General features: G+C 36.0%; 2 protein-coding genes across 6 annotated transcripts in view; one reads left to right on the top strand and one right to left on the bottom strand.

Moving 5' to 3' along the window:
• Window positions 1-23479, bottom strand: part of DOCK2 (dedicator of cytokinesis 2) — a 224275-nt gene that overhangs the window by 66784 nt on the left and 134012 nt on the right. For both annotated transcript variants that reach the window (XM_068959212.1, XM_068959214.1), the window contains 2 exons: window positions 15550-15648; window positions 13741-13835 (listed from right to left, as the gene is read on the bottom strand). In XM_068959212.1, coding sequence (XP_068815313.1) covers window positions 13741-13835; window positions 15550-15648 — 194 coding nt within the window. The remainder of the gene's footprint in view (window positions 1-13740; window positions 13836-15549; window positions 15649-23479) is intronic.
• INSYN2B (inhibitory synaptic factor family member 2B) overlaps window positions 16550-23479 on the top strand; it is a 50809-nt gene continuing 43879 nt past the window's right edge. For all 4 annotated transcript variants that reach the window (XM_009690247.2, XM_068959215.1, XM_009690251.2 and 1 more), the window contains exon 1: window positions 16550-16745. The gene's annotated coding sequence lies outside the window, so the exon portion shown is untranslated. The remainder of the gene's footprint in view (window positions 16746-23479) is intronic.

Genomic DNA, 23479 nt, shown 5'->3' with positions numbered 1-23479 from the left:
TAAAATATTAAGCATAGGATTTTCAAAAGATTTTTCAATTTTTCATGGAAAAATTTGGACGATATTCAGACAAGACACACAGGTAATAAATCTTTCAAACACAATTTTACCTTCTATATGACAAATAAGGCTTGTTTACAACAACGTTGCGAATTTGAAAGCCAGAAGAGCTTCTGTACTTATGTTATTAGGTAGGAGCTGCCAGTATATTTTCCCAATTAAAAGATACTGTGTGCAGCTTTTCAGTTTTCTCATACCTGTGCTCATCTTCCTCCTCAGGTTCATTATAAACAAAAAAACATTCAAAGCTGAGTTAATGCACCGTTATTTTTTCCAAGAGAAAGACTGTAAACATGATGCTTATAGCTTGAAAATAAGCATCTATTCATGTTATTAAAGCAGTAAGATTATATCACATTTAGAAGCAAATTGCTTCATCTAACTTTCCAACACCATGCATTTGTAAAACATATCAACTGTATCTCTAACTATTTATGAAGTTTATTTCAGTAATTCAGTTTCAATCAACAGTAATTTAGTTTCAATCAATCTACAGTTTGGAAAATAAGTTATCCATTTCCTGCTACCTTACAGATAAAGTTTAAGAGTTAAGTTGAAACATTTCTGTTGCAGACACTGTGGAGGCACATACACACAACCTGAAAGAGGTGAAGATGGTGAGGGAAAACAATCCTAACTATGCAAACACAGTGACTTTCAACCAGCTATTACCAATCAGGAAAAAGATCAAATATTTATAAGAGATAGGTCCATAAAAGCACCAGCTTAGTGTTTAATAGCACCTGAAAAAGCAAGAGTTCAATAATTATAATTATGAGAGAAAGATTAAGAAAACACAGAACATCCATATGCTACTGCTAAAGCCATATTCCATCCCTGTATTGGACACTATGTGCTGTTCTGGTCTTTATTCTCAGAAGAATAAACCAAATACAAACAGAAAAAAAAGACAAGTAAGCAAGCAAGCAAGCAAAGGTGATAAAAAAAGATCAAATACATTTAATGGATTGTGTATGAGACTAGGTTTCTCCAATCAGGGAAAACAATGCTACCAAGGTGGTATATGGCAGAATCTATAAAATCAAAAGTACCATGAAGATGACAGAGACCTACTGTCTTCTGCTTCTCAAACAACAAGAACTGGAGAATACTGAACAAAATCTGAAGTGTGCATTAAAAATAAACAAAAAGACATGGCTTTTATGCCAGTCTTGTTCACCTGTGCAACTCATTTCCACAGGATGCTCTGAATGCTTGAAGTTCATACTGGCTTAAGAGTGATTAGACAAATCAAAGACAAAAATCAAAGGAGGACTATTTAAGGTCATCAAGTCACTGTAGGCTGGGGGAAGACAGTAGGCCAGTGCTACTACATCCCCGGCTCTGTTCTTATACTGTTCCCTAGGCATCTCTTCTGAGCTATTATTAGAAATAGAATACTGGTTGAAATGGATCTAGGTCTCATCATCAAAAAAAGAAAAAAAAAGAAAGGGCTAAACTCGGATTCTTAATGAGGGAGGGTAAAGCAAAAGGTCAGCTTATAACAAGCTCATGACAAGGAATCTTATTTAACCACTAAGCAATAATCCAGAAAAGTACATTAAGTGCATTATTACATTAGGACTACAACTTGACTGGCTAGATGAAAATCCTTTACTACAACTATGGTGTCCCATGAGCAAAAAGATCATCTACGGAAAGCAGAAGAAATAATTTTTTTCCTATCCCCCAAACACCTTTCCTTAATGTTGATATGATCAAAAAGATGCAGTAATTTGTACGTGGAGCTGCATCCCACCAACTCCACCAATTTTTAATGCGATAGAAGAACACTACAGTTAGAACTACTACAGCAACAGCGGCACTGGAAGGTAACCCATTTTCAAGGGTGATGTGCCTCTCTACCACATCACCCCAGTGCATTCAGATAAGGTTGTTGCCAAAGACCTAGGGCAAAGTCCGATCTAATCTTTTAGATCTTAGCTTAGATGTTCTTATGAGACTTACAATTAAGGAGCTGATCTGCAAAGTTTTGAGTGTTGTCAAATCACCCCAATTCAAGACATTAAATTTTGCTCAACGCTCTTCTTTCAGTCTATTCAGTTTCACTCTCCCAAACAACCTCTATGTACTCACAAAACTGCCCTGTATATGCAATGTGATTTTAGCTTACGTTGGTCTGAATAGGCTATTGTACTCTCTTTTTGGCCTCTTATTCTCTGACAAAATTATTATGGAAACCAGATTCCTCAGTAAGCTGCTCTAGACTCCCCACCGCAAAAGTAAACATACTGTTCCCTAAAGCTTCACTCTCATAGGCATATTCATCTCTGCAAAAATAACTGACACTTGACAGAGGCAGATTAAGATTTTGCAAAAAAGAAATTGCAGAAAGAATTGTCTGCTTTAGACAGCACAAAAAAAACCCATACAGCTAGGCAGAATCACAGACACCTACACATTACTTGGTCTGTCTGTGTCCCCACTACTCTTTCAAGGAGGAGTTTCGGGTGAAGACTTTTTCAGCATTCTGACTCTTTTCTGTGGAACTGTTTCCCTCTAGTTTCTCTTTTGAATTACAAAGCTTATTTCTTGCTAACATAATCATGTTCTTCAGCTCCAGCTGCTCAGGGAGTCAAACAACTTTTCCCTTATCTCAAGAAGTTTTTTTGTTTTTGTTTTTGTTTTTTTGTTGAGGGAGAAGTAGGTGTCCTCAGTTTCTGAAACCTCTTCTACTTCCCATCAGTTGGGGTTTTAAAGCTCTACTCCAGCACCTATGATGCAACTTGTCACCTAAATGTTCTGTCCGAGCAGAATCTGGTATGGTGATGATAATCTGTCTCATGTTTAAAAAAAACAAAACCTTTAGCTACCTTTTTGTCTTTAAGCATAGAAATAGGGTGCACGATACTATACAAACAAGCAAACATAAGAAAAGTGTTAGTGCAAAACTATTTCATAGTAATGACATAGTATTGTACGTGTTATATTTTAAATCTTCTAAGAAGAGTTTGTGGTTTAATGTTATCCGTAGGTGAAAAGCCCAAAAGATACATCAGAAAAAAACTTAGTGAGGTACTTAATTTGCAATTAAAATTATGAATAATAGTAAACATATTTACAGTATGTTTCCTATACAATACAATCCTATGTAAGTTATCTTCTGTGAATGCCCCTTTAATTCTCACAGATATTTTTATCTGACATACTGGAATGACACGTTTGCAGGAAACATACAATATTTTCATGCATTTTTATTTTGCCTAGAGGGTGCATCTATTTCTGTCATTGGAAGCCATTCAGACGAGAGGTTTGAACTCTATTTCTGGCTCCCGTCAATGCCATGCTGTCCTACCTATAGCAATTCACTTCATTTCTGTATGCCTCAGTATCCCTTTTAATAAATAGAGGGTATTAATTAACTAGGCCCAAGTGGAAAGCAAAAAAGATGCTTATAAAATGCTTTGAGATCCATGATGACAACAGAACTAAGCATAAATTTATTACTGAAAGCATATTCCTATCAGTGAACTAAATATTGATTCAAGAGGAGAGAGTTAAACTCATTTGATTAGAGAAATAATCACTCATTACAAGTACTATTTTAATTAACAGAGAAGATACAGATGGAAAAGGGATGGTCAGAATGCACCCCAGAACAGCTCAGAAAAATGCAATGTGTACTATCTGAATTCAGAAGAAGTTATTTACAAAAAATACTAAAAACAATTATCTTGTTACAGTGTAGCTTAACTCAATTTTTCCCTGCATCTATAACAGATCACTTGAGCTTTTCTCAGAACTTGGGCAGAGTTTCCTCAGTTCTGTTTTGCAAGGTTAGACTGATCAAAGGCCACCAGCTTGATTTCTCATAAAGATAACGTCATCAAACGTTTTTTCGTGTTAACCTTCTCCTCTTGTAAGATTTCCATCGCCTTTAATCACTACATAGACTATACCTATGTTCTTTCAGGTGTTTAATTAGGAGAGCTTCTCTACAGTTACTTGAGAATTAGTACCACATCAGTTTCAATAACTTTAATCTAAAATTGTTGTAATTCCTTTACCCACAATAACTTTGACCGTATTTCACAAGTGTCTGGGGATTGCTGCTTCTAACTTACAGTTCACACCAGTCTCTTCAGCATAGAGATTTATGCAAGACCTTCATCAAAGCTAAACTCTCTGGACTTAATTTGGGTACAAAAAGGCAAGCTTTTGGCTTATAAAAGCAACAGCATAACCATGGTTCAGCTGCTGCTTTCTCCTTTACCTTGCTAAATTTCCTACTACTTCCTAAATTTCTCTTTTATTATATTGATAGAAATTTGCTACAAATTTTGATCTGCACAATTAGTAGAAAATCTTTATATTAAAGTCCAATGAATAGAATTCTTACATGAATGAAAGTCATGATCTTAGCTATGTATCCTAAACAGGGCTAGAACAGTAACCCAGATGCTAGAGTAAAGGCTGAGTTCACTTCAGTAGTTTTGAGCAGCGAGTCAAATTCATGTTTGCTGTGGCTTCTAATGACAGCTACAAAGCACTAATCAGGTACAGACTTCTACTGGACAATCAGACACAGAAAGAAGAGACAAGCTTTAGAAGAACCTTATTTCCTGTGGTAAGGGCTTTCAAAACAGCACAAGAAACTATAAAGAACTTGTAAAATTTGTCCTTTTAATATAAAGTCTGAAAATCAATGAAGGCTTGGAAAGGTTGAAAACTCAGAACTTCTTCCCCCAAACTCTAATCACACTTCCTCTAGAGAATTTGGCTCACAAATTAAAGAGAGAAGGAGTTAACACTAACTTCAGTCTGATTGGTTTCTTTCAAACCTAAAAGGCTGCTCGATGTGCACTTTCATCAGTGAACCCTCTACTCGAGCAGACAAGGAGCATGAAGTGGGTTCTTCGTCTCAAAGCTTAAGAGACACATTGAACATTATTTTGAAGACATCTTCTGGGCTTTAATACTTATGGTTGTGCCAGTATGCCAATTTTATGAAAATCGGATTAGGGAAAAGCATAGCTGAAACAACACTCTTACATATTTTATGTTGACTTGCTAGACGCATGCTCATGTAATGGTTTGCAAAAAGCACCTGATAGATATTCCTAACATGAAGCAACAACAAAAGAAAACCAGCTACTAAGGTCAACTGATTCTTGTTAGCCTTCCTCATGTTTCTACTTCCTTCTTGGGCACTCTTGTGGAAAGCTACATGACGACATGTGAAATTTAGAGGAGACTTAGCAAGGTGGGTCAGACATAAACCCCAAATGCTGATCAGTGTCAATGACTGAAACAGTGATCAGCATCTGTAAACTGAACCTGAAAGACCTAAAATACACGGAAGAGAGACCAGCCAAACAATCAGTGGTGACAGGAGATAGTAAAACACTCATTTACTATTTTAGCGTGCAAAACGTAAAGCATCAGGAGAGTAATTTAATTTGAAAGGTATTTTTAGTAATTTCCTTTATGCTGCGAGTATTCTCTCACTTGGGTCTACTCTCCTCTTCTGTGCATTCCAGCTAACTGTTTGCAGAGTTGAAATAGTCTAAATTAAAAAAAAAAAAAATCCCGTAGTGTCTTTGGTACTAGATCAATCTGGGTATAAGAGACAGAGCCAGAACCCAGTCAGTATAAATGAATGTTATCACTTAACACAGTTGCATCAAGTTGCCATACACTAATAAAATCTTGGTCTTACAGTCTTCACTTTTGGAAGTGGTCTGAATTGAAGCTGTAAAGTAAACTTCCCCATTCTTACACTAATTTCTATCTTTTACCCATTGACTCAAATTCACTCTCACTGTAATACTTGTACATATCATTGTCTTCATTTTTTATCTCAAGTTGGCGTAGAGGTGATACTTTTGTAAACAAACTTTCAGTGAGAACAACATTTCTAGGACCTGTTGTTCCATTTATAGAAATAACGTTATCACTTCAAACATCAAAGAATTAAAATTGCAGAATTATATTAAACTAATGGATAATGCTGTGGTCAACTGATGGCTAGCACTGTATCTCACAAATGAGGTCAAACATAATACATTGTCTGTTCTTACACAAAAAGTGTCTTTTTTTAATAAATAACGTTATCTTCTGTTACATAACCTTTCTGTACACAAAATCACTCCCTTATATCTGCAGTGTATCATGACAGTATACACAGTTCTTGTTTTTCAGATATTCTTATTGAGAATATTTAGAAAGCAAATATCTTCCTGGAATGTATAATTTGTTTACCTTCAGAAAAGTGCAGCTTCTTCTGAATCTAAGAATACAATTACAGATATAGACAAATACGTATCACTACATTGTCTGATTGCTGCTCACCTGAGCTTACTACTATATTGCCCAAACTGTATGAACACAGAAGTTGTTTCAGTCAATCCGCCAATTATGCCTTAAAAAAAAGATAATCCTCAAATGCATAAGACATTAACAGGCTTTACTGTGATGCTGCTGTTTAAAAATAACTGTTCATAACTATGCTAATTTTGAGAAAATTTGATATGTCTGATTTCCCCGAAAATTTTTGAGTTATAAAGTGCCAGTTGAAATCACTATATCAGAAAGGGGAGCATTAAATGATTGCTCGACAACATTTACAACACTTCATGGAAATTATGGATACTGAGTCTATGATGTTTTAGTCTCTTCTGTAATGATGTACTTAGAATAGAGTTTATAAACAGATAAATGCTTCAATTTTCTCATAATTTTCATTTGCATTTATGTTTTAAAGGCTGGAAAATACTATTCTTGTTTTAACCCCCAAATACTGAAATTAAAACAGCTGAAAAAAAATACTAGAAGGATTTTATGATAACAGGTCAGTTCCAAAGATCCTGTTCTTAGAGATTTTTAGATGCAAGTCAAAGTGTATCTGGAAAAATGACAGACTATCTTTGCTGAGTTTCTGAACACACCAAACTAACAAGCTTTCTATTCAGAGTTGGGTTGTCTTCTCCACTGAAGACTTTACTTTTAGTCCTGGAGAGCTCATACCCTAAAAGCTGGTGCATCTTAGCAGTCAACACAAAGAAAGATGGGATACTCAGTAGTGGAAGAGGGAAACGGATATTTCACACTGTATTTCCTCTCTGCATTTTAGATAAAAGACAAAATGACTGCAGTCAAAACTTAACAGGCATCTAGCGTGCACCGTGACCATGATATGCAATAGCCTCTCTTGCTGAATAGATGATCTGCTGCAGTCACTACAGAATTAAGTGTTTAGATTCTTGCTAAGCAGATATTCCCATAAAATGGGTCATAACGAGCAATATGGAAAGTTTACGCAGAGTAAGCATGCTGTAGCATTTCATGCTAGAAATAGGCAGGTGATTGAAAAGTAGGGCTACATCAGGTTACATCTTAAACACTTACAGACAGAAGAGGTGCTCTGTGCTATGGCTACTGCTGCCAGCAAAGCAGTCAATGACTCAGCCATATGAGCCACAGCTGGACATACAACTCTCCATGGAAGTGAATTTACAAATCACATTGAAACAACTACCTTTCTTCTTTATTGGCTCTATCCCACTTTCCCAGGATAAACCTTATTTCATCTGCCCTACTCCATGTGCTGACTTTTGTGGAAACTGGGAAAGGTAAGAGAAACAGAATTATCTAGATTTAATGAAAAGATACAAATCTGAGCATCTTGCGACACTGTACCAAATATCCCACCAAGAAGAACAATTAAGAAAAAATACTTTCCCTGACTCTGAAAGAGCTTTGATATTAATAGAGAAAATGGCATTTCAGCAGGAACATTTTTAGTCTCACGGCAAAAACAAACCATCCATGTACACACCTTATTAGTATACGTCATTAAAGTGATGACTGAACAGTGTCAAGTGTCTCAATTTGTTAAAATATTTAACTTAACTTTTTGTGCATGCATGCATGCAGGAGTATTCTAATTAGACATTTATACTTGTTGCTTAAAATACTTTTGGAGATATTACATTTAAAAAGTTCTGCAATAGGCCATAAGCCCATGTATAAATACCTTCTGACTCCTTAAAAACTCAAGCACTTAAAATACAAGTGAATTCTGTCAACTCTGTTTAGGCCAGTATGAAGTTTCTGGAGGAAAATGAGATCAAAGAAAAGAAAAAAGTAATTGTATATGATAGACTGGCCTCCTAAATTCTGTCTTATTCACTCAGTGTAAAATTTTCTTCTGCAACATCATCATCCATTTTTAGTTATGTAAATGAATCTTAATTCCTAACATATTGTTGAAAAAATAAGAATAAAATTAACCCAAATTATACATATTATTTCTCTTAGGAATAAATAAATAAAATGTACCTTTGCATTCTTTAAGTCAAACAAATAATGAGCCAAGTAATTTTTGGTAGAAAACAGAATCAGATACTTCTAAAATACGAGAAGACAACAAGTTTTCAGTTCTACCAACAGATAAATGGAAAACTGAGAAGTGCTAATACTTGAATTATTATTTTTTAAATGAAATGCGCTAAGTTGGTAGCAGCAATTAATAGCTTGTAACACTTCTCCCAGTAATACTTAAATTAAACTCTTGCTTTAAAAAGGCTCATTTCCCTGCTTACCGCCAACAGTGTCCAATAACCCTTCCCTCTCAAACTACTATAAACACCAGCCTTGAATTGTATGTTTAAATTGTGACCAGCTGTTCAGGTTTTTCCTCTCACCAAAGTTAAAAAAAAAAACAAAACAAAACCCAGTCTAACAGCCACTGAATCTGTAACGTGTGCTTGTTACGTAAAGTTTGGGCCTGCAACTTTATAAATGCCACCTCCTTATAACGTATTATTTTGTTGTGATTCACAGGACAACACTATAAGCGCTACTTACTCTGAAGAGAAGACTTTTTCTATTCAATAGTAGAGATGCTCAAAAACACGCATGTGTACAGCGTGGAACAGCTGCTCTTCAGAAGTCACGTTTAACACAGCCATTCAGAGATGGTATGTGAACAACCGGGTTTGAAATCCCTACCCTCTCTTTCTTAATGTATTTCCCTGTCACAGATGACAAACAGGAACTCGTTCTGGCTCATTTTGCTGGTTGGCCAGGACCTAGCGATACCAACCGAACCAAGAGTTTCTGGCAGCCTGACAAACAGAGAGCACTTTGGGGGATACAGGTGGCGCTGATTTCAGGCCATAATGAGATTTGGCTGAATTACTAATACTGCTGCAACATGTGAGCTACATGAGAACCAGGTCTTAAGGGTGTTACAAAGCAGTTTATCAGCAAATAAGTAGCTACTTTTAGTGCACATAATGAAAGAAAATCCAAACACTTCCAGGTGTTTAACCAAATAGCCGCAGTGCAAAGCTATCCAGTTAGACTTAAAAAGGGCTAGGGAACTGTTGACTCAGACAGATGTCTGAAAACATGCAGATGTACAGGTAAGGGCAACACATTTTATAAAACGTCTAACTGTTGGTGTTAGAAAATACCCTACAGTGTTATCTCTTTTAAGTTTTTCCAGCAAATAGGGTTCGACCTTGAAATGTACTAGTAAAAAAAAAAAAAAAAAACACCACACACCACACACCCTACTTCCTCTTAGTCTTTAAATACCCAAGTATAATGCCAACAAGGTTCAAAAAGCCATTCAGATGGACACACAAACAATATAAGCACGTACTAAACCACTCTGGACTGGACTGCAACCAACACTGATCCCAAGTACTATTTATCATAAAATCAGCTACTTCCAAGCTATCTTAGCAATTATCATTTCAAAGTCGAGAAGAACAGAAGGAAGGGATGTGAATCCTTCCCTTTGGCTGCAACACCACTAACCATTTCTTTCACTCAGTGATGCAGTTCATGCTGACAATGAGGTATGGGAATTTCCTGGGAGGAATTATGTGCCTCTAAATTAAAATTCTGAATAGCGGAGAGATAAGCAGATTATATGGTATTAAAGCAAAGCAAATTTCCTCACAAATGGCATGTACCTAGGAATTACTGCTTTTAATAAGCTAATAGCCAACAGTCTATGAGTACCACTAGTGGAATAAAGTGCATATACAAGCAGTAACAGCTAGTAAGAACTGTGCAGTAAGCAACCTTCATCAGAACAGGAGATAATTAAATCTACCATGGAGGATCACAAAATGTTCAGATATTGTATCCTAATGACTTCAGTGAGAATTTTACTGTTTCCCAAAGTGTTCTGCACCATCTAGCATGCCATGAGAAAGAACATTCTTCCCACCCTGATGTTAAAGGAAGACAAAAAGTAAGTAATCTGTTCCTCTTTTAGATTCTCAGTTGCAAATAGAACTCTCCCAGTCCAGGGAGAATAGTACATACAGCCTCTGCCTCCTTCAAATTCTGAATGGCTTCAGGAATAAGAATATGCTTTGAGAGACAGCAGTATATTGTTTTTATTTTGTCACTGCTTATGAATTACACAGCTGTAGAGCAAAAGTTTACAGTACGATAGTATTAGGCAAATACAGAAGAGACAGGTTCTGGGCCAGAGGGATTGATATTGCCCGTTTTCCTCCTAAATAGGTAAAAAACAAGACAAAACAAAAACAAACCCTCAGAGACTGCAGCCACTTTGATTATAATCAGTTAAAACAGTACTGAAAGCAGTTATGCCCAGTATGTTCATGAAGTTTGTCTGTTTTTTTTTTTTTAAAGAAAGAAACAGAACAAAATTGCAAAATCAAGGCAAAATTAAAATGTCCATTCAGGTTTGCCTAATAAGAAATAGTGATTTATATGAATCCAAGTTAAAGTAACCTACCTTGATTCAGACAAAGCTTGACTAATTTAGTTCAGTCAATTTAAGTTTCTACTCCCATTCTTTCGACTCTCCTACCACAGTTTAACCTGCACTTGAGCGTGTCCATTCTTCCTTCCTTTGGGCAGAGGCTTCTCACTTCTCAGATATTTGATGGCTCCCGTTAAAAAAGTTTGCTTATTAAAATTCTCCATAACCATCTAAGAAGTCATTCTCTCATTCTTTTCCCTTTATCTATACTAGATGTCTAACATTTAAGAGAAACATCCCTGATATCATACCTGCGTTGACTGTCTCTGTATTTACATACAAGATCAATTAGGGGTACGTTTTACCTACAAAACAGAATCAAACCTGTAGTACTAGTCTATTCTCTTCCTTTTCTTCTGCCTTTTATTGCACTCTGATGTCACATTTCTGTACTGCCGTATATCCTACAGCAAAATCCATCCGATGCCCACTTTCCCTGCTGGGTACAAAATAGACATGATCGTCCGGGGGAGGCTGTCAGGCTTTGTTGAACGCCTGTAGGGAAGAAGTGCCAACTACATTCTGCCATTGGCTACGTTATAGCATAGACATGCCTTACAGTCTGCTACTTATGTTTTTAGACTCTTTAGGTAAAATGTCTCCTTGAGGGCTTAAAAAGGCTGATGTGTAGCCTACCATTCAGAACAGCTGAAATTAAGAAAACAAAACCTGAGCTGTGCTCAACAGTTATTTTCTCCTCTCATTATTATTTTAAGAGATCTTGGCCTGTCGCCCTCCGATTTTTCCTTTGCTACTTCTGCAGTTTGGCGAAAAGCATGTTAATAAGACACATCCAAAAATCTAATTTAGCCTTCAATTTATTTCTTAAACCTCCCCTCCTTACCAAAAAAAGAAATGCGTTCTATAATGACCTATAAGAGAACATCCTCCTCCCAGTTGTTGATACTACAGCCTAAAATTAAGGCATAAAAGAAAGAATGACAACTTAGTTTCCTTAATTAATCTTAGGAACAGCAACATAATAAAAAAGTATAAACAATGTCAAGTCAATTTAAATAATCAATGTGTTTATAGCAGCATCGTAAAATAACTTTAATTATTTTTTTAAATGCTGGCTTTTTTCTTTAAATATTTTCATTTGATTTCTCCAATGAAGGATAAGGTTTATAGCAACAAAGCCTGCCTGCACCAAATTATTCCACAAAGTTCAGTCATTAGGAGGCATTTTCAACAAACATATGGTACCACAAGAGAACGTCCAGTATCAATAACTGAGGCAATATAGATACTATTTGGTGAACCCCTACTCGCAAAGGCTTTGGTGAGGATTGACTTTTTTTTTCCTACAGAATTTAAAATCCTATACCTGTGAGTAATGCAGACAGCAGGGTTTCCCAGATACACCACACTGTTATATATGTGAAAAGTGTGATGTTCACATACAATAAAAGACTGTTGAATTACTTTAATACTGAGCTGATGCTTTTTCAGAATAATCACTGGTACATAAAGAATAATTGCAAGTAGCAGCAGCATAGGAACGTGCACTGAATTAGATTTCATCTTTATAGACAAAAACTGGCTCAGACGGGGGAAGAAGTGGGATGAAACTACCATTTATAGAATCCTACCTGGAAAGTTCTTTTCAATGAACATACCAACTAGCACATGTACACCTCCCCACCTCAGAAGAGGGACTAGCCATCCATCCTCATGAACATCTGTGTGCATGTGTGTGCGTGTGCGTGTGCGTGGGAGAGAGAGAGAGAGAGAGAGAGAGAGAGAGAGAAAGGGAGGGAGACAGAGAGAGGTTTAGGCACCTGAGACCTCACTGCCATCAGCACAGATTACCCGCTAAAACATTAAAACTATTTTTGAATCATGGAACACACACACAAAAAAACAGAATAAAGCAAAAAACATTTCCAGGTAAAATCATCCCATTCAAATCTTTGGTCAAAACGTATCTAACATCAAAACAGTAAAATCTGACATTATAACACTGCAATTTGTCTTAAAGTAGTGTTTTCCTCAAGACCAACCACTCCTGGGAGATTGTCAACTTTATTAAGTAGTCTCTGTTGACTCTTCCAAATAGAAATCTTCCTGAAAAAACACAAGAAGCAAATTCACTTCATAATTCAGTCTAGAATGTAGATTAGAGAAGTGCAAAGTATTTCTATATGCTCTCTGCGAACAAAAAAAAAAAAAAAAAATCAAAAAACACACACATGATCCTGTATGATTGCACACATACTTGTGACAAGGCACGCAAGTTAAAATGTCAGAAGAAACAGCATCCTTGTAAAGAACAAGAAACTCTGGAAGCAAGAAGAATTCAACCCTGAAGGTAACACCCAGTTAAGAAATATGTCAAAGAGAAATTTCTCCCCACATCCAGATTCCTTTCAGCAAGATTCAGAGCCAGGATTTCCAACAAGTAGTATGAAGTGGAGGAAACCCAGCAAATACAAAAAACCACAAGGTAAGGCGGTCATGTGCTCACAGCTACGTTTCAACTTCTCCTGCTTACGCAGACACCGTAAATCTCCCCATACAGCCATGAAGACAATGAATTATATATGCTGATGTATTACTGAGGACATTCTAATCCTATGCAGAAATTGTACATTTAAGATTTAAACAGAGTTTTTACAGTTTGGCCTCTGCTGACTCAGCATGGAGACCAACGATCTATGTTCACTTTATTATGTTAAATGCATGTTTTCCTTTCTATTATAAATAGACTCACAGCATAGGCAGCTGTTATCTAGTGGACTGTCAGTAAATTGTTTCAGATGATGTAAAGCCTTCTTGTCATTCACTGACATGCTATACTGATCTTAGGTGAAATGGTAAAACTCTACTCATTAAGACATGCAATAATATGTATATTTTTCACTAGCACATAGAACAAGAACAGTGATCCTCCAGCCCGGTTTTACCTGTTCTGCACCATGCTCATTGCCATCCAGTCGGAAGGGTAAACATTCTTTCCAATGAGATCTTTAAACATTATGAATGTTTCCATCAAGAAGTCCTAAAACAAGAAAATACAATGATACGTGACTGTGTAAAACAAAGACTTCAGGTGCTCCTCCTGTGATTAAGCAACAAAGAGGTAGGGCTTCATTCTGTTCTCTGTGAAACCAGTGTAAGAATTCCCATTGATATTAGTAACCCCAAGACTCTTGTAAGACAGCAGTCACAGATTCAAAATGAAAACTAAAAGTCATTATTACATTGACCTGCTAAGAAAAGTCAATTCATAAATGAATGGAAAGAAAAAGTTGCAGTAATTTGGAGTAAACCTGCTGAATTAATTATTATTTAGCAGAACAGTCTCTCAATACACAGGGAATGAAGAGATTCAAAAAACATTTTTAGTTAGTCCATTTAATCTAAATTTAGTATTCTAAATTAAAAATTGTAGACAGACAAAAACCTTCAAACAAAACAGCCAGTCTATTTCATATCTATTGCAAATATACAGTTTTACCCTTGAATTTCTGGACAAGGCCACAAAACTCTGTGAGGCTAGCAAGCTGAAATGTCACCATCTATTACCGAAACCTCACAAGCAGCTCTCTGCACTCTTCCTTCCTTCCTTCCTTCCTTCCTTCCTCTGCTTCCACAGAGAGCAGCTCTGTACTCTTTCTTCCTTGTCAAATTACTTAAAGGAAACCCAATGAACAATAAGTTTCAACAGCTTTATTGGAAAACAAATATTTATCATCTTCACAGATGTATACTTACAGTACTTACAAAAACAAAAAGACAACAAATCAATGTCTTTAAAAAAAGCTAAAAGCATTAAATATATTGATGTCTTCTCTTTACAATTTGCTGTGCGGGATTGCTCAAGTAGATTAAGGATTACTGAAATTGATAGTTTTCATTCAAATTGCTAGATATAATCTAGGACCAATACCCAAACTGCTTGGAAGCTGAAGTACATTAAATTACTCTTATGTTACCAAGTAACCTAAAGCACCTGAAGAACTGCAAAAGCTATCCAAGATTTGATCTGTTAGCATTTCAGTTATGGGACAATTCTGACTATACCAAAGCACGTGAAAGGGACGAATACTGCCAACTGAAAACACTACCTCCATGGAGAAACTTTAGATAGTGTAATTACAGCCTTTGCCAATACCCAGACTTAATTCAGAGTTGTGCCAGGAATATAAACAGAGGGACAGAAAAAAGTCTACTAAAACTGTCTAGAAGAGAGTGACCCCGGTATAAATGAGGACGTTCCTTAGGTATCATTCATTTACTGTAGGAATAACTGCCATAAAAAGATGCACCGTGAGAAAAAGGGATTCACTGCATTCAGCATACAACATTATCCTGGTCAGAAGTAGACTCAGTATTGAAAATGAAAAGTGGAAGTGGATGACCTGTGCAAAATGAGGAAGGAAGGGTTGATTGGTTGAGTTTTTTTCAAAACAATATAACACAAAGGTCTTACTACTTATTCCCGATTATTAAATTATCCACTTCAGTACTGGAATCAACAAAAGTGACATTTATGTCTTTCCAAATTTCTGACCGCAGTATTATCCAAGCACACTACCAGAAGAGGGAGGCAATACAAAGACCCAGAGACAGAAAACATACAGAAACAGACTTCATGCTAGAAAGAATCAGGCAAGACAACCCAAAACAACGTTGCTCATTTTTCACAGCTAATAAAAAACTTAGAAATAGAATTATGTATTTATCAACTCCATGATTATTTTTGTACTCACCACTAGCTCTGAACTTGTCTGAAAAGTTTCAATATATACCGAGTAATGTTGGTTGTTCATCTGGTTTAAGATCGCTGTCATGCATGCCACAAAATGACTCTAAAAGAAAATCAGAAAGATATCAACAGAAAGTTAACGCACGTCTACATTACTTTAGACATGAGACTGCATTCTTTCCAACGGTGAACTATTCTAAGCATCTAATAAATCCTTTTATGCTAAGCATCTAATAAATCCTTTTATGTTTACACACACACACCCCTATATATATATAAATGGCACATTTTTGCCAGCCCTGATGGAAGAAATGTAGTAAGAACTCAAAAAGGACAATACAAAAGCTACTCCAGGAAGGAGGTGGTTTTTTGTATTTTCTCAAACTTCCTCAAAAGGAAGAATTCTATTTTTTTTTTTAATTCCTAAAGCAGAAGTGTTGCAAGATATAAAGTAGTTGATAATCCTAGGTTTTCACTGCAATTTACTCAGTGTGACAAAGACATTTCTTATCTCTCAGACTAGAACAGTAAGCTTAATGGTTGGAATTTTCCCTCAAAAATACAAGAAAGAATCCTCCTACTGAGGCATTTTACTTTGATATTTATTTTATAAGTTTTAATTACCCTTAAGTGAACTTGCTTTAAATGCTTTGATTTTCTTAAAGTAAGCGAATATGAAGGACACCAGCATACAAAATATTTTTCCAGATTTACTTGGAACTTTTTACTTTATTGGTTGAGAATTGATTCAAGTGACTCCCCAGTCCCTCTAACCAGAAGTGAATTTCATCTTGTCCTGGACTTCAGAGATCAGATGCTCCCTTTCACACGGATTCACTTTACGCTTCTGTTACATCACAAAAGCAACAAGGACACACGTTACTCAAGTATCAATTGCAGTTTGTTTTACCCAACCATTTTGTCTATCTCTTAGAGAAAGCAAGCTTTCTTTAACTTCAGGTTATGGCCACTAGAGGTCTTTTACTTACATACGGTAGCTGCTGTTCAGTATGTAGTGCCCTTTTTTTTTTTTCCCTACGTGAACAGATCCAGTACACTTCTTGCATACAAACAGTGACAATTACGCTATAAAGGACTTATTATACCTTCTTTTGGAGTAACATTAGTGCTAGTGAGAGGCTTGCCTACTTCGTAAGACTAAGAAGATATATTTTCTGCAGGTAAACCCAAAGCTTTCAGGTAAGATATCGTGTGTTCTCGGGTACTGATGCTGTTCTAAAAGGAAATGCTGATTTTCCTGCTATAAGAGTTTACTTTTACAGGTATGGCTCAGACAAGTCTTGTTTGTGATGTTTAATCCATAGCTGTTAGCAATAATGAACTGCAAAGGATTCAGTAGTGAAATCATGATGTTTTTTGTTCTGAGGCCCTGATTTTAATTTTGAAAAAAAATTACTGACAGAAGTTACAGGATATTGTACAGGAAAAAAAGACAGTTTGCATTTTTAGTAGTTTAAACAGATGCTGCAGAATGTCTCCTTACGCTTATTTTAAATAATCACTTCTCGAAACAAGTAGGATTTCTTCACAAGCCTAGGATAGATGTATTGCATTGCTTACAGGCATAAAGACTTTAAGAATGTTAATTTATTTGTTGAAACCAACTCCTAAAACGTATCTAGCTACATCTCTGATTATGATACAGCATGAATGTCTATTCTTAGTAACTGTGTATGGTCATTTTAAAATTAACATATGATAGGTTTTAATCACTGAAGACAGATCCACAAATAGAGATTACATTTTGTTAGCCAGTGCCTCACACCAAACCTGTCATATTCACATCAGTGCAACTGATAAATAAAAAAAAGACTGTGACAGTAAAGCTAGTTTACTACAAAAACTTCCTCCACCATTTCCATGTAACTGTAAAGCAGGAAAATACACCAATACTGTTTGATCTTTCGTCATTTTCTTGTCAGCAATCTCAGCTATTAGAAATTAACTCCTTTTTAAGTTACCCAAGTACTCAGGCACTCTCAGCACCACCATTCTCACTGCTAGAACTTAACCGTAAGGACTAGAGAGACCAGTGAGAAATCTGCAAATCAGCAGGTTTTCATTTAAAGTCTCCTATGCTATTTAAGTACCTCCTGCTAGAATGTGCAAAGAATATCAACTGCTTGAAAATAAAGCAAGTTCGGCACAAGAACCATCTGTTAGACTTTGACTGCACTAGATGGACAGAAGAAATTCAGAATCAAGCACCACCTACAAACACAATAGTTCACTGCTTATGATTCTAAACTTTTTTTTGTTTTTAAAAATCAAGCACTTTATGTAAGGATTGAACATTAAAAAAAGGCTGCAGCAGGTAAAACCCTGACAAGTCATTTCAGCTGTGCTTAGGCTTGTTAGGATTTATCTAATGTATCACAGCAGAGATGCTTGATTGGAAGTAGGTCAAATGTGTTTAAAAAAAAAGAAAAAAGAAAAAGAAAAAAGAAAAGACATTATCCAAATAAACACTTGACTGATAAAGGAATATTAACAGAAACATTAACAGAAAAATCTCTGTTTGGAATACACTGCTCTATTTTGAGGAGAAGCAATAACGTGTACCTATTTTTAAGTTTCTAAATATTTGTTTTCATTTAAATTTAAAAGACTTCCTGAACAGAAACAGTGCTGAATTCTAATTTTAGAAGTCACCAACTGGCTGACAACCTCCAAAAAATAGGTGAAGAAATAAGAAAATAGATGGTATAAACACTGCCCTTTTATCACTAGCAGGAATACAGAATAAATAGGATAATGAGACATAAAGGAAGAAATCTCTTCTCTCAGGAACCAAACTCCCTATCCACTAAAAAAAACCCCATGGTTAATATCATATTTCACTGACCTATAATGCTGGCTGGCTTTAGTGTTAACTTTGCTAAAAAACGAGACTATTTCGGTTGTGTATATACAAGCACATCAGGAGGAATCACAGGTGCATTCAGAAAAACAAATGGGGCGTTCTGAGGTCAAGGTGGAAAGGGCAAGCAGAAAATTATCTGCCCTATTATTATTAAAGAGCATACTAGCCGTGGATGCAACTCTTACAGTAAAAGAATCATCTTAAAAATATTAGAGTCATATGAGTAAGATGACAAACTTCAGCACCTAGCAACTAAATCCCAGCATACTTTATTATAGCAGATGGTGACAGGTTGCCGTAGTAACTTCAAATAATGTACACCAGCACCACAGGAATAAATAAAGAAAATGCACTGGAGAAAGGAATAGCATCAGAAATAACGTAGAATGAAGCTGCACTTCGATACTGATTTAGTGAAAGTGTTTGAATGACTGTACTGTGGACAGCTTTCGTGCAGGTGTATTTCTGGAATAAAAAAGGAGGGTATTTATTTCATGTAGCCAATTAAGTAACATTTATCCTCCTTAATAGAGACCTTTACCAACATAGGACCACACACCCAGGGCTACAGATAGAGTAATGACATGTATATCATCAAAAGCAGTAAAACAAAATGCAAACATGAATAATTCAAAGCCTTCTGAAGGTCAAAGACATGGTAGTTATATTTATATCCCCTTTTTAACAGAAAATTTAAGTTTTAAATACTCATTTTACTTAAGCTCACAATTAATGCAAGTTAAGAGGCCTCCCTCACATAGCACCATCTTGACAATCCTCAACCCTTTTCACTAATGACAGCTTACAACTAATTAATGTAGTTTTCTGCTTTGGTCAAAGAATCTCATCCAAAAGATCCAACTTTTTCATAGTTTATTAAGCAACCATGCTACATATATCAGATCTAATTCTGAACTCCCTTTCAGGTTAACCCAGAAGTTTTAAAACTCAATTTATGTTGGTGATAGTAATTATAAAATATGGCGCATATAAAAAGGGGTGACAAATAATTTCTGCAGGCCAAACAGTTCTTTTTTTGAACAAAAAAAAGAATTCAAAAGTCTTTCTGGAGGAAAAGTAACAAATAAATATGATACTGTTAGTGTAATTATAGAAAACCCAGCACACAAACTGTTTCAATCTAATGTCAAAAATGACTATTTATGTTGTAGCACATACACGTAACTCAGAAGATCTCCCAATATACACTCTTCACAGAACTACTGAATCATCTCATCTGCTCAGCATCACGAGGCGCAACAGCAACATGGTAATTATTATCAATGCAAAGTATGGAAGGTGCTCACAGACGCCATGAAGGACCACAATGGTTCAAAGTTTACTGACATAAACAGTAAAACTCACAGTTCCTCAGGAAACCACACTAAGCCCTAAGCCCTGAGAACTCTGGCACATGCAGAGGATAGCACAAACGTCCTTACCATGCTAGGCAAACACCGAAAACAGCGCTTGGAAAAGAAAAAAGAAGCAGAATTTGAAGTGATGAACTGCTCATGCAGTTTGAATGACATGCTCTGCTTCTTCTCTAGAAATAGAAGTCTCTGCCAACGCATGTGCTCTCCTAAATTGTGCTGTGTTTATTCTAATGTTTATATTTTTGATCTCTTTACAACTAGACTCCTATGCAACCATCTAGAGTATTCATCAGACGCACAGAGTACATCGGAAATGGGAAATATCACCTAATCCTTGCAGAGTGGTAGTTTACCAATGTCTGTATCTTACTAATAATTATTTTATATCATCTTAGATTCATCCACTCTTCCAGTAGGTTTAAGTTTTCAATTTTCCATTTATATTTGTTATAGTTCATTGGACCTGTCATCCTATCTTTTATAGATGACTGAACAGAAGTTCAGATGTTCCTATTGGAACATCTTAATGACAGCTTTTGGTTTCCGACTGAAATCATGCAGGGCTGTTTTAGCTTGTTCTTTTCTTTACATACATATGTTTTAGCCAAAAGGATATAATACTATATAAATGGTAGATAAACAGATGGAAAAATATAGACAATTTAGTAACTGAGTGAAATAGTAACAGCAGCTGCTCTGTAAGATTTAAAGATATGTTACAAGCTAGACAATCAAGACAATTTTAAAAGTATTTCATTCTAGGCCTTTTCAGACATAGGGCTTCAGGTCATTTTCTTCTAGTTGGTTAAAAGCAGTAAGACAAAGGCTTACAATATGACATACAAGTGGCATGATGCTTTTATAATATAGCTTTTGCCATCTAATCTTTTACTTTGTGTTGGTTTCCCAGCAATACCCCACAGGGAAGATTTTCTTTCTCTACAGTCTTTCGTGCCGATACTGTTGCTGGTGATTTTTGCTTGCTTAGTTTCATACCACAAATCCACCACAGAATTTCCACAGTCTCTGGCTAGGATGAAGGCTCAATTGTAATTGATTGACAGCCCAGGCCTAAGTCTGTGCTCAGACATGGTTATGCAATTCACTGCATTTCCCAGAATATTAACATTGTGATCACCTGCAAGGTATGCATATGAACATATCATACGTCACATTTACTGTGGAGTAAGAAAGCAACAATTTGTAATGAACAATCATTGCTCGAAAACTGAACCCTACTTTCTCCAGAGCACAAAGCTGTTAAAAAAACAACAGTAACGACAATCACCACCACCAGAAAAAATCAGCTGTCTCACCTCCCTAATTGCTACTGCCCACACTCCCAACCTCAGCACTTCTCTATCAGATGGAATCTTCCACCCTTACCTTCAGGGATCTAGGCAACTTCACGCTGCATGTCTTCCCTCATCCTCTGTAATCCACTAATAACTCCAGTACAATTACTAGCTTAGTTTCCAGGCTGGTCTCATAGTGAAGAAAAAAATTCCTACTCCCATGCACAAGATGTCCACTAAGAATCCCAAATTTCCCTGTGCAGTCAGGCTGCTCATTTCACTAGTTTTCTACTCTAAGTGCTCTTCTATTTCCCTGTTGTCACTAAACCAGAGAGTCAGTCAAGTTGACAAGATCTGGCTTGCCCTTTTAACTATCCCACCGCAATCATTCCCAGGTTAAAGAAGATACAGGTTAACATTCCACAGAAACAACAAAACACACACAAAATATACAAGCATTCAAAGATAAGATTAAAAATATTATCCCTAATTTATTTCAGTCAGAACTAAGCTATTTACTGTAGTAAAATTCAGCCAGTCTCTTGCAGGTAAAAGTTTTCCAAACTGATCCGGGAACCTGAAGGATGTGATGCAATGGCAGGGATGAGCTGGAGCTAGTCTGCTGCCCTGAGGGATAACATTTAACAGCAGACAAAACTAAGGGGAGATAAACTATATAGGACTACAAAGCAAGACACAGCAGCTGCAAGGGAGATCATCCACTGAATCTAGGAGGAATGAATTCAGCCAAGCAGTTATTCTTGCATAGATAAAACAGAGGAGAGAAACGTCATTACACAAAGTGAGGCAGCATCTTTTATTTCTGTGTAAGTTGTATCTTTTAAATTTATATATGCTGTGAAGACAAATATCTTAGCTGCTGATTTACTTCTTTAAAACTAAACAGAACCACCTCCAGTATACCCAGAACTTCGTCACCCTTTAATTGATTTTGTTCTTTTTCAGTTGTACTTACTGAAGACAAGAACAGGAAAATTAAATTAAAAACCAGACTGCATGAGCACAGATGAGACTAATACAATATACTTCTGAATTGTCAAAACAAAGCTCTACCATAAAACTTCCAGTCAAAATTGATGAAAGTCATATAGCTTCGGAAACGTACTTTACAATTAATCTTACAGAGAAAAGTAGGCCCCTCCAACAGTTGTTTTCCCAGCAACTCATATCCATTACACTGACAAATCTACCAACTGCATATTTACTGCATTAACTAATAGTGATCTCCAAGGAATCCACTAATATAGTTTATTACAGATTGCATAAGCTTTTTTAACATTACTTTTTATTTAAGCAACAGCACAGCTACTCTTGAGCTTTCAGAGCACAGAAGTTTTTCATCAGAAGGCCATGAAAATCTCACCAAAACCTGAAGACTTTCATAGCAAAATTTCTGAAGTCGGTTTATTACCATACACTCTTGCTGAATAAAAACTGGTTTTGTCAGAGTAGGTACAATCAAATACTGGAACATTTGCAAATATCAACATGCAGCCACCTCTTACATTGGAATTAAAACCAGCAACACTTTACAAGTCTCTGTTATTGTGTGGTAATTTTGGATTCATCTGTCTAAGGTGGCAGGAACAAAAGTTGGACAACTCTTTTGTTAGTTCAGAGTCTACAATTTTAATATCTAGTACTTTTATGTCATTAACTTAGACAAAGCTAAGTAAACCAAAAGATCAAGTTACTGAGAAATTATATTTATTAAAAAACTTGGTCCCTTTTCAGTAGACGCAATGACCACGTAAACTGTTTTATGTAAGGAGCCTGGTACTTTTTCCCAGTAAGTCAAACCTCCACTCATGGTAAAGCACTATTAAATTAGTAGTAAATTATACTGTCACTTACAATCTTCTTCTACATTAAGACGATTATCATAGTACTCTGGTTATTTATTTCCTTTTTTTTTTTTTTTTTAAAAAAGACAACAAAATCAGGTTGGAAGTAGAAGAAGATAATACAGCACTGTCTTGTTTATAGCTTGCTTTTTTTGGATAGGAATTTTTAAGGTTGTGTGTATTTTGAAGAAGAAGAAGAAGAAATAGTCTTTAGAAATCTTTATTTCCATGTTTTAAAACTGTTTTGGCTACTGTTCCTGTGAGTTGAAATCTTTAACTATGGTTTATTCCAGCCTGTGGAGGAGGTGAAGGATAATAAAAATAAATAAAATAAAATAAAATAAAATAAAAAAAGAAAAGAGACATACCCTGGATACCCTGCAGCAAATACATGTTGGCTAAAGCTGGGAGAGCTGTTAATGCCTTTCTTAAAGCAATCTTCCACACTCAACCCATCTGAAGAAAAAAGTTAATTAGTCAGTTTCCTCTTCGGGAAATAACATCAATGTTTATT

This window comes from Struthio camelus, chromosome 13 (assembly GCF_040807025.1).
Source record: "Struthio camelus isolate bStrCam1 chromosome 13, bStrCam1.hap1, whole genome shotgun sequence".
In the NCBI taxonomy this organism is placed as follows: domain Eukaryota; kingdom Metazoa; phylum Chordata; class Aves; order Struthioniformes; family Struthionidae; genus Struthio; species Struthio camelus.
This window is presented reverse-complemented; position numbering and strand designations above follow the sequence as displayed.